The sequence below is a fragment of the Suncus etruscus genome, chromosome 6, assembly GCF_024139225.1.
Source record: "Suncus etruscus isolate mSunEtr1 chromosome 6, mSunEtr1.pri.cur, whole genome shotgun sequence".
Lineage (NCBI taxonomy): Eukaryota > Metazoa > Chordata > Mammalia > Eulipotyphla > Soricidae > Suncus > Suncus etruscus.
The window spans coordinates 54,148,700-54,160,869 of NC_064853.1; the positions used below are offsets into that span (position 1 = coordinate 54,148,700).

The 12,170-nt window shown below is 41.3% G+C and overlaps 1 protein-coding gene across 2 annotated transcripts in view; it reads right to left on the reverse strand.

Annotated features, from left to right (window-relative positions):
* KDM1A (lysine demethylase 1A) overlaps positions 1-12,170 on the reverse strand; it is a 75,270-nt gene that overhangs the window by 3,936 nt on the left and 59,164 nt on the right. For both annotated transcript variants that reach the window (XM_049774678.1, XM_049774677.1), the window contains 8 exons: positions 11,283-11,425; positions 10,424-10,514; positions 7,832-7,966; positions 7,032-7,105; positions 5,511-5,622; positions 3,374-3,506; positions 1,495-1,682; positions 907-1,021 (listed from right to left, as the gene is read on the reverse strand). In XM_049774678.1, coding sequence (XP_049630635.1) covers positions 907-1,021; positions 1,495-1,682; positions 3,374-3,506; positions 5,511-5,622; positions 7,032-7,105; positions 7,832-7,966; positions 10,424-10,514; positions 11,283-11,425 — 991 coding nt within the window. The remainder of the gene's footprint in view (positions 1-906; positions 1,022-1,494; positions 1,683-3,373; positions 3,507-5,510; positions 5,623-7,031; positions 7,106-7,831; positions 7,967-10,423; positions 10,515-11,282; positions 11,426-12,170) is intronic.

Consider the following 12,170-nt stretch of genomic DNA (forward strand, 5'->3'; position numbering starts at 1 on the left):
GCTGTTTTAACATTGTCTCCTGCTCACACCCAAATTTGACTAACTGGGGGGAGAAAAAGGCATAAGCCACAGTACCTGCAGAGGCCCTAAGTAAGAACAGCATGGTGCCTTGCTGGATTCCAGGAGAACAGAGTAAATGTCTGGAGCTCAGAGTGTGGAAAGTTTAAAAGGCAGGTCAGAGACAAGAAGGGAACTCATGAGGAAGCTGACAAGTGAATTCTGTGAGCCCTCCTAATGGCTATGACTGTAGAAAGCCATGGAAAGTTAGGACAGAAAGTAAAGGCCAGCATGAGGTAGGGTCAAAATAAGAGTGACCCAGTTATAGAAACTGTGGGCCTTAATTTGATCAACTTTATAATCAAAACATTCTCATCAAAGGTGCCAGGGCAAGTCAGATATAGAAGTCTTGGAATTCAAATTACAATTTGGGCTGGAAAGGTAGTGCAAAACTTTTTCAGCCTTGCAAAGTTCATATTCTGTCACCCTTGGCCCTGAACAGTGTTGACTGCCTAGCCAACAAAAGTTAAGGACAGTGGAGGAGACTTTGGGCACTAGTGTGATGACGGTAAGGTGTAATAGTTATGTGTACATCAAAACCATCAGTTAATATTATCATAACCTAGACTAAGTAAAAACTCAAGTTTTCCCTTCCAAGAAGCCTCTGGACCTGTTTCTTCTTCCTGCTAATTCTAATTTATCTGGCAGTGCCCTGTTCCAACACTACCTACTTCCTTACTGACAGCACTGTGCAGTGAGCTGCCATCAGATTCTCCTCCTCTAATAACCTAGAACCTATAATGGATCTCAGAAATGTTGTGTGTACAAAAGCTTAAGATTTGATCAAACCCAGAAGCATCCTAGTTCTCCATGCCTATAAGGATTAAGAGAGATTAAAATGACACATACCTTTATAGAGGTTCCAGAAGAGGAAGAGCTCACCCCTGCTGGCTGTCGTACTGCCAACATGCCCAAACAGATTCACACTTGGATCCCAGAACACTCGGTCGAAACACAACACCACCTATTCACCAAAAATGAGCACATTAGCAGGGGATGGGGCTCAGAACACAATGCACTGGCTCAGCGGGAAGTGCTTCTTCCAGTGTCTTCTTGTAATATAAGCCTAAAGATCTACTCATATATTTATTAGTTAGGAGAACACTTTAGAGCTCTTTTCTGTAGGTGTGGATCGATGAAGTGACCCCAGGAGAGTAAGTCCTCGTAGTAAATGTGCTGACTGAACCAGTGAACCGGCTCCATTCATTGAAACTAAAGTCAAGAACAGTCTAGAATGAACAAACACACACACACACTCAACTGGATAGTACCAAGACTGACATTTGTACACATGTGTGGAAAGATGCTTTATCTTTCTCTCTTACACACACTCTCCCTTCTCCTTTCTTTCCTCCCTTCCCTACCTCCCCCTAAGTGGATAATACTAAGACTGACATTTGCGTAACGTGGAGAGATCTTGCCCTCTAACCAAGTCACCTTATTAAGGTTGCCGAAGCCCATTCTTTGGACAGCAGATGTCTTCCACTCAGGAAGAGGTGGCACAAACTGAACAGCTGGTGGCTGCTGCTTCAACACACCCAAAGGAAGGGTACAGAGAACTGCATCACACTTATAAATAAAGGTCTGGCTTGTGGACCGAGTATTCACAGCTATCACTTCACATCCTAGGAAGGAAAAAGATTATTTGGTGACAAAGATGATAATGTTAAGCGTAGTGGAACAACAAGAACGACACACTATTTACTAAAGGACCATGAAGTTGGTTCTATACATATGTTTGGGGGGATGCCAGAAATCCCCACTAATTAAGATGTGATGCTGCCTGAAGCCTGTGGTGTTGGGGAACAACCTGAGCCATGCATGGTGGTGCTGAAGTCTGGGTGAAATAAGCAGCACTCAGGAGACCATGTGGTGCCAAGGATTAATGCCAGGCTTGTACCCTTACTGCTGTACCATCTCCCAGTCCTTCTGTTCATATTCTAGAGAACAGCAGGCAGAGATGTAGGTACTAAGTGAAAGGACTCAAATTGTAATTTCAGAGTACTGATCTTTACCATCAGACTTTTCTGTCTTCATGTGACAGGCCTACCAAAATTAAGAGTAAATGTGCCTTATAAGAATCAACACCTCATCTCTGCAATGTGATTAGGTCCTAAGAACCCAAATACTACCAGACAGCAGGGGGCACCCTAAAGCAATGCATGCTCTTTACAAGATGCTGCAGAGGCTTAGCCCGGTTAGTGAATCAGCTCCAAGGTGACTGCAGAAGGGATGAGGAACGTACATTAATTTTGTTTTACTTCCAGTATGATTTTTTTCTTTAATACCTTTATAAAATTTCATTTAAAAATGCCTCAAACTAAATAGGAGATTAGTGTGTGCCCATTTTCTGTAGCTATAAAGTAGAGAAATGAACAAAAATGATTTCCTGGCCTGACTGCCAATAAATATTTTTAATTTATTGGGGGAGAACTTTGGGTCACACCCAGTATAAGGCTCAGGCTTACTCCTGTGGTGCTCAGGGGACCATATGCAGTGCTGAGGCCAGCCAAGCACTTTAATTCTGTACTATCACTGGCAAATAATTAAAAGCTACACAGCTGCTCAACAACATCAGGTAGAAGCTGCCTCTGAATGAAAAATCAAATGGAAACTTCAAGATTTTGATATCTCAGCAACTTTAGAAAAGGGTGATGGTCACATCTACACTTGTCTTGGAGGGGCCCTCAGAAAGAGGAGCCCAGCTGTCATATAGAGTCCCAGATGATTAAGTGAACTTTCTCTTCATTCCATGCTAAGTATAACTCAAACCAAAATTGATACTCAAGAGCTTATAACCATAAGAGCAACAGGGCATCTCTAACTCTAAGCAAGACTGCTACAGAAAAAGAAACAAACCTGAGCTGGGTTAGCCAACCTGACTAGAAAAAGTCAGAATGGAGCCAAAGATCAATAGGCAGATGGTGACATGTACATAGGAACTAGTCCAATTGGAACCCTAGATCAAAATCCTGTTATTTAAGAACACATTTAGCAAAACCAGATTCAAACGCAGTAGCTGTTCAAATGCCATAGTAATTCAAACAGGCTGGAAACGGAAGGTTTTTTTTTCTCCAATTTTCTGATTTATACAGTGATATAAGCATATTAGATCCCTCAAGAGTTATACAGGCTCAATCCTTTTAAGTGTATTTATAAATGCAGTTTTCTCGTTGGTTTTCTTTTTTCTAGAATCCTGGGACTTTCAACTAGAAAAATGTGTGTGTGTGTGTTTTTCCCCCCCTACAGGCCAGCCTTCAAAATCAGCACCATATTTTGAAATAAGAGAGCTATCTTACCCATAGCACTGACATACCTGAAGCTGTATAGCGAACCTGCCGAACTGCTGTATTTAATTTAATGTCCAGACCTTCTGCTAAAGCGACAGGCACACACGAGTAGCCGTTCCTCACTGTCAGGTGGCTGCCAGTAAACTCGAAGTCATCATCCTGAAGAGAAAACAGCCCCCACATTCATTAAGGACTTTGTACCATTTGTACTGAGTTCGCCTAACATTCAAAGACCAGTTGGTAGAATCAACCAAAATTCTTTAATAGAAATGAAAAATCATTCAAAAAGAAAAAATACCCAAATGTTTCTAACATTCATTTCTGAAGAGTGAGACTAGGGAAGTTTCATTTTCTAGAGTATAGTTTTTATTGTCATAGTACAACACCACGTCTAGACTAACCATGGAAGGTAGATCATGTTTCAATAGATCCGTATTAGGCATTTTAAGAGTTCTGAGTTTATTTGGCTTTTGAATGCATTATCAATTTTATCAACTTAACAGGATACACAGATTCATCATCTTAATTACATTTCTTTGGTATATTTTTCTTTGTAGGAGCCACATCCAGCAATGCTCAGTGGTTACTCCTGCACTCAGATGTTAACTCTTGGTGGTGTTCAAGGACCATATGGGGTTCTGGGGATCAATCCCAGGTTGGCCGCATCCAGGTACATCCCTACCCACTGTACTATCACTTTAACTTCTTAATTGCATGTGGCCAACCCTGGTTTGATTATGGGCATCCATCCCATATCATCAGTCCCCTGGATACCATCAGCAGTAATTCCAAAGCACAGGGCAAGGAATAACCCTCGAACATTGCTGGATGTGGCTCAAAACCCAACAATACAAATAAACAAACAGAAACCAAACGCCCAGCCCTGCAAAAAAAAAAAAAAAAAGTTAGGGTCTGAAGATTGCACAGTGGTTAGGGTGCAAGCCTATTAAGTGTCCATAATACTCCATCACTGTTGCTTTGCATAACATCTCAAAATCGAATTTTGAACTTTCTTCAAATTTATTCTTATTTTTCAAAATGTTTTGGCTGTTTTAGACTTCTGTTTTAGGCAGTGCTGGGGGGCTACTCCTGGTTCTACGCTCAGAAATCACCCCAGCAGGCTGGGGGACCCACATGGAATACCAGGATTCAAACCACCATCCTTTTGCACACAAGGCAAATGCCCTACCACTGTACTATCTCTCTGGCCCCTCTTTTTTTCATAATTTTTTTAAAATCATCTTGTCAATATTTACACAGCAAAAAAATACGTTTCAGATTTTATAGTTTTCAGTATACTGGAAACACACACACTCCGGCTCATGTGTGCTTTACTTTTGATGTGGTAAGAAATCTCAGAACTTTGGGGCCAAAGAGATAGAACAGCAGGTAGGGCACTCGTCTTACACAAAGGCAACCCAAGTTTGATTCCTGGAATTTCGTATGGTTCACCATCCCACAAGGGATGATCCTTTAATGTAGAGCCAGGAATAAACCCTGAACACAGCTGATTGTGACCCAAAACAAAGAATAGCAAAACAAAGTCACAGAGCTTTTCAGATACTGGATAAGTCTTTTTTTTTTTTTTTTTGGTTTGTTTTTGTTTTTTGGGGGCCATACCCGTTTGATGCTCAGGGGTTACTCCTGGCTAAGCACTCAGAAATTGCCCCTGGCTTGGGGGAGCCATATGGGACGCCAGGGGATGGAACCGCGGTCCTTCCTTGGCTAGCGCTTGCAAGGCAGACACCTTACCTCTAGCACCACCTCACCGGCCCCTGGATAAAAGTTTTAAATGAGACTTTATTCAAATGTAAAACTCTGTAGAAGTAAATACTGATTAGATACTAGTAAATAATTTATCATTGTAATTTCCATATGTAGTCAGTGTACTGAACTGATCAGTATCTGGGAGTAAATCAATCAGTGAAAATTTTGATATCAACCCAACATTTTCTATGTAATTCCCCAAAATTGTTATGTTTTCCCCAGAAATTTAATGAAATTAGAAATATTAAGTGGTTTTAAAAATTTGCTCTAGGGCTGGAGAGATAAATAGTATAGCAGGTAAGGCACCTTTCTTGCATGCAGCTGGCCTAGATTCTATTCCCAGCACCACATGGTCCCCTGAGTATCTTTTCAAAGATACATGGAACAAAATTTTACCTGATCCCAGTGTTTAAGTGAGAGTGTAGAGAGAGGTGTGGCATTAGCAAATTCAAGATTTGCAAAATGCCAATCAAGTATCTGTCTATCTCTTGAAGAAAGATATACATCACTGCAAAATGAGAAAAGAATAAAAAGTTACTAAAGGACATTAGCATTATTCAGTGAGTTGATGCCAACAATGATCTTAGTAACTATTGGAACCTAAGCCTGTGATGTGCCTGAATCCCATATGGCTCCCTGACCCGTCAGGAATAAGTTCTGAATACAGAGCCCACAATTAGCCCTGAACACCGAGCTATGAGTAAGCCTGAGTGTAGCCAGGTGTGGGCCCACCCTCGTCCCCCAAAAGATAAGAGTGGTGATTCAGGAACTTGACAAGATATTTAAAATAAATTTTGTTTGTTTGTTTTCGGGTCACACTCAGCAGCACTCAGGGGTTACTCCTGGCTCTATGCTCAGAAATCGCACCTGGCAGGCTCAGGGGACCATGTGGGATGCCGGGATTCGAATCACTGTCCTCCTGCATACAAGGCAAACGACCTATCTCCATGCTATCTCTCCGGCCCCTAAACTTTTTAACTAAATCAATACAGTTACAAAGTTACTAAGAGATACAGTTACAAAGTGGTTCATGATTGAGTTTCAGTCAGACAATACTCTTCCTTCATCAGTGCACATTTTTCTGCCACCAGTATCCCCAGTTTCCTTCCTTCTCTCCCCCCGCCTGCCTGCCTGCCTCTGTGGCAGACTTTTTTGTTTTGGGGCCACACCAGGTGACACTCAGGGGTTACTCCTGGCTATGCGCTCAGAAACTGCTCCTAGCTCGGGGGACCATATGGGACACCGGGGATAGAACCCAGGTCCGCCCTAGGTCAGCTGCGTGCAAGGCAAACGCCCTACACTGTGCTATTGTACTGGCCCCCATGGCAGACTTTCTTCTCTCTCTCTCTCTCTCTCTCTCTCTCTCTCTCTCTCTCTCTCTCTCTCTCTCTCTCTCTCTCACACACACACACACACACACACACACACATACTCTCTCACACACATACACTCTCTCTCCCCCCTCTTCCCCCCTTCCTTACTCACCATTTTTCTTTCAGACACTGTGGTTTGCAAAATTGTTACTAAAAGAGTATCATATACATATACATATACATATACATATATCTCCTTTCAATACCCATTTCTTGTCCAGAGTGATCATTTCTTTTTATTATTATTTTTTTTTATTTTGGGTTTTTGGACCACACCTGGTGATGCTCAGGGGTTATTCCTGGCTATGTGCTCAGAAATCGCTCCTGGCTTGGGGGGCCATATGGGACACCAGAGACCGAATCTGGGTCTGTCCTAGGTCAGCTACATGCAAGGAAAATGCCCTACCACTTGCACCACTGCTCCGGTCCACGGAGTGAGTATTTCTAATTATTCTTTGACAATTATTTCTATGATCACTAATACTTTTCATTTATAAATAATTTATCTGTTCACTGAACAAAAAATTAAATGCGTTTTCCTTACCTTGGGGGATTGGCTTCCAATTCTTGAAGTTTTTCTTCCAATTTCCCTTGTGTTTCAGCTAATTCATCATATTCCTGATAGAATTAAGAGAACTTAAGTTGATCCTGATCTCAGAGACCTACCTACTTACATCACAACATGTGAGGTCTACACCACATTCCTGTGCAAATCAGGTTAACTAGTAGGCATCAGCTTAAGGCTGGATCAGAACTCATGGATGGTTGCTCTTAGACCAAGTTACAAGTGAACCTGGAATTAAAATACTAAGGATGTCAAGCAGGAAAGCTCAGGACAGGAAGAAGTAGACAATTTTGCTACAAAGTAAGGATGAAATAGAATTATAATAACCACTTTATTGTGTCTTGAGCACAGGGCAAGCACTTTAGAGCCCGTATAAGTTAAGATAATATTAACAACATTATCACAGATGAAATAATTAAAGAGTTCCAAGTCACAGGGCTGGGAAATACCGACTTAGAGATTTCATCCATACAGTTTGATTCCAACTAACACTGAAGTCCACATTATCATTTATTCTAAATTGTCAGGGCTAAATTACAGCAAAGGCCTAATGAGGTGTAAGTAAGCTAAACAATGAGGGGGTGAAAAAATGTAAAAATTATGAAGGAAAAGAACATATACAAATGAATCTATAAAGTCCCCATGGAACCAAAACCCTCTTCTTCCTACTCTGAAAAGCACTGATGATTAGCTAGTGGCTCTTTTTCGAGAGTTTCCCATAGCTTTGCTCTCTTAGGTTTCTCCAAGTGAAACCAGTTAGAAATAGGAGTCTACCACACCTTGCACAGTGCAGTCAGATCCCTGTGTTTGCTTTTGACTAAGAACTCCGCTGTGATGTCTCTGGGTGGCTTGACTTCAGATGCTTCTTTGTACTGTTGATGGAGTTCTTTAATTTTCTCCTTCAAATTTACCATCTAGGAAAAAAACAGAAATTTATCATTCTTCTGTAACTTATCTTTTAATCATGCTTCAAATAATATTCACACATCAAACAAGAATCACATAGGATAAGTAAGACTGGCTGTCTTCTAAAACCAAAGCCAACAGTAGAACAAGGAGAGTGGCCCATTAATTTAAAAATTGTTGAAATGAATTTCTAGGGAAAAAAACCTATGACAACTTTTAAGAATATACAAAAGGTTAAATCCTCACAAAGAACCTTTCCACAGTTAGTTTTTAAGTAGCTAGTAACATTACTGAGGACTAAGTGGCAACGTTGGAAATGGTGAACCGAACCCCAGAGCTATTGTTGGTCACTCTTCTCTTTTCTCATTTCATCTGTATCACACCTCCATATGGCATGCCAGAAGCCTCATCTGACATGACTGAGAAATGAGGGCAGGGCCAGGATGTAACTCTGTGTTGTTTTCCTTGCATGTGTGAGACCAGAGTTTGGTCCCTCCAGCCCCCAAATGAAAAGACAGAGTGAGAGAGTAAATCAAGAGTCTGGTAATGGGCCGGGCGGTGGCGCTAAAGGTAAGGTGCCTGCCTTGCCTGCACTAGCCTTGGACGGACCGAGGTTCGATCCCCCGGTGTCCCATATGGTCCCCCAAGCCAGGAGCAACTTCTGAGCACATAGCCAGGAGTAACCCCTGAGCGTTACCGGGTGTGGCCCAAAAACCAAAAAAAAAAAAAAAAAAAAGTCTGGTAACAAGACACATCCAGAATTGGCATTAGAAACCTCCCTAGCAGTACTGTTACATTTTCTGTTCTCTTCCCAAGCTGGTGTGTTATGTTTACAGCTGCCCAAGAAGAGGTACAACAACTGTCTCCAATCTGGAGCTAGAGTTTTGGAAGATGGAAGTAAGTATGAGCCCAACACACATTATTGGAAAAGAGCAGTGAGAAACACTGGCACCTCAAGTGAAATAGTTATGGTAACTAGTATGGTATTGGCTGACCTGTTATCATACCAACAATGTCATATTGAAAGATGGACAGATAATAGTGCCTTCCACTTGTCATTATTTTCTTAAAATAGTCCTACAAGAGATATCATCTTACACTAGTGAGGATGGCACATCAAAAATACTAGGAACAGGGGCTGGAGAGATAGCATGGAGGTAAGGCATTTGCCTTTCATGCAGAAGGTCCGTGGTTTGAATCCTGGCATCCCATATGGTCCCTCGTGCCTGCCAGGAGCGATTTCTGAGCATAGAGCCAGGAGTAACCCTTGAGCACTGCCGGGTGTGACCCAAAGACAAAAACAAACAAACAAACAAACAAAAATACTAGGAACAACCTACGTTGGGGATGTGGTGAAAAAGGAACCCTCATCCACTCTGTGGAAATGCTATCTGGTTCAACCTCTATGGAAAACAGTATGGAAAGTTCTCAGTAAACTCAGAATTGAACTGCCATGGATAGAAAAGCATTCATTCAAAAGGATATATGCATACCACTATTCATCCAATACTCAGATGCATAGCTAAGAGTTGGAATCAATCTACGTGTCCAACAACAGATGGGTGGATCATGAAGATGTGGTACATATATAAAATGGAATGCTACCTAGCTGTAAGAAATGGCGCAATCATGCTGTTTGTATGTTAAATGAAGCCAGAAGAAGGATAAATACAGGATATCACTTGTATGTGGTATTTAGAATAACTATATGAAGAAATGCAATGGTATAATGCATTTAATGGTATAATGGCGGCTGTTGAGAATATTCTTGGCCCCAGAGTTTAGTGAGAAGGAAAGAAACTGAGTGGAAGACACAGACAAATGTGAAATTACAGGGACAGAGGTCAAGGAAACTCAAGTGCATTTAAGAAAGGACAGAACTATGGCACCAGAGAGGTAGGGCATTTGCCTTGCACGCCGCCACCACAAGACAGATGGTGGTTTGAATCTAGGCATCCCATATGGTCCCCCGTGCCTGCTAGAAGTGATTTCTGAGTGCAGAGCTAGGCATAACCCCTGAACACCTCCAGGGTGTGACCCAAGCCCCCGCCCCCCCCCAAAAAAAAAGAAAAAGAAAAAAAAAGGACAGAACTAGATATCCAGGCCACAAAATCAACAACATTGAAGTCATGAAACTCAAACTTTCACAACCAAAATTAAAAACGGGCCTGTCATGCTGGTAGACTGGGGTGGGGTGAATGGGTGGTGGCATGGGAAGGACCATGGAACATTGGTGGAAGGAGGCTGATATTGGTGTGGGATATCTTGGTGCTGAAACAATAAATATCTAAAACACAACTATCAACAACTGTAAATCACAATTATTTAAATATAAACAAACAAACAATTAGTTTTAGCTGTGCAGACCTTCTTTGCCATGGAGGAAAAACATACTAAGAGAGTATCTAAACAAAAAGCCTTTTCTCTCTACTAAAGTATCTTGAGCTATTAATTCAGAATTTCACCTTATTAAGAAGCTCTTTCAATTCTTCCTGAGTTTTCACAATCTTCTTCCAATGTTCAATCTGCTCATCTTTGACGTGCTTTTCTTGTAACCTAAGAGAGAATGAAAGCCATGAATTTTATTTTATTTTATTTACTTATTTTGTTGGTTTCTGGACCACATGCAGCTGTGATCAAGGATCACTCTGGGAAGGTTTGGAGACCATATAAGATGCCAGAGGTCAAAGTCAGGTCGGCCATGTGCAAGGCAAATGCCTTACTGTCATAGTTTCTCTCCAGCCCCAAAGTCATGAATTTTAGAATTCAAAAAGGATATAAGGATCATGTAATGATTTCAACTTTTTTTTTTTTTTTTTTTTTGGTTTTTGGGCCACACCCGGCGGTGCTCAGGGGTTACTCCTGGCTATCTGCTCAGAAATAGCTCCTGGCAGGCATGGGGGACCATATGGGACACCGGGATTCGAACCAACCACCTTTGGTCCTGGATCGGCTGCTTGCGAGGCAAACGCTGCTGTGCTATCTCTCCGGGCCCGATTTCAACTTTTTTTAATTTCTTTTTTCTTTGTTTTGTTTTTGGAGCCACACCTAGCTATGCACAAGGGTAACTCCTGGCTCTATGCTCAGGAATCACTCCTGACAGGCTCAGGGGATCATACTGGATCTGAGGGATTGAACCCACGTTGGTCACATATAAGGAAAACACTTTACCCACTGAGGTATGTTCTGGCCCCTTGGAGATCCTTTCAATAACTATTTCACATGAAAATGAAAAGTGATTCAAATAATGCTTGCTGAAAAATTTAAAACATAAATAGATCTTCAAATGAGGTCACTCATGGTAAATAGCATCAGTGTACTTACTGAATGACAACTTCCAAGGCCTGGCCAAGGGACACAGGCTTATTATTGAGGACATTGAAGTCTAGTTGATGACTAAGGTAAGATGTAGCTTCTAGCAACCGGTTAAACTCTTGTTCTACCATTTCATCTTTCTCTTTAGGAACCTGAAATCCGAAGTATAGCAGAGTTGATTCTTATAGGACTATGTATAAGCCATCACAAAAACATAAATATTCTAGCTTAAAAAGTCAAAACATATATCTCAAAGGGGAAACTTTAGAGGATGATGATTTAAACTTCCTTTGCTATGAAGTGGTGGTCAATTTCATTAAATGAAATATGAAATGTTTCACCCTGATAATCTTCCTATTGCCCCACTCTTGTCCTCTTCTATGAACAGCCACAGAATCCACACTGGTGTTAATTAAAGTTATATGGAGCACAAGATGCCCTGGAGCTAACATGCATTGAACTGAGCTGGGCTTACATGCAAACAACACACCGGGAAAAATCCCAGAGAATAAAATTATGCAGACACACCTGAGAACCTTCCAGAATAAGGACAGGATGGAAAAGCAGCCCAAGGCAGCTGTTTCCCCTCAAAGATGACAGAATTTTAGGTGAGAATAGGGAAGAAAAAAAAAATGAAATTCATGGCTATTTGATAAAAAATAAAAATGCTATAACAATTAATGCTTTTGCAGTAGTAGCATTATGTGGCACTATTTAAGCCCACGGTTGGCCAAAGATCCTAAGTGAGTGAGATACCATGCCTGGCTCCTCATTATTGTGAAGACAACAAATTAAAAACATGCCACGCTGCAAAACCACACACCTAATCACTGCTGTGCTCCTACTACTGATACCATCATTTATTTAGGATGAATCCCTTTGCTATTGATGAATTTA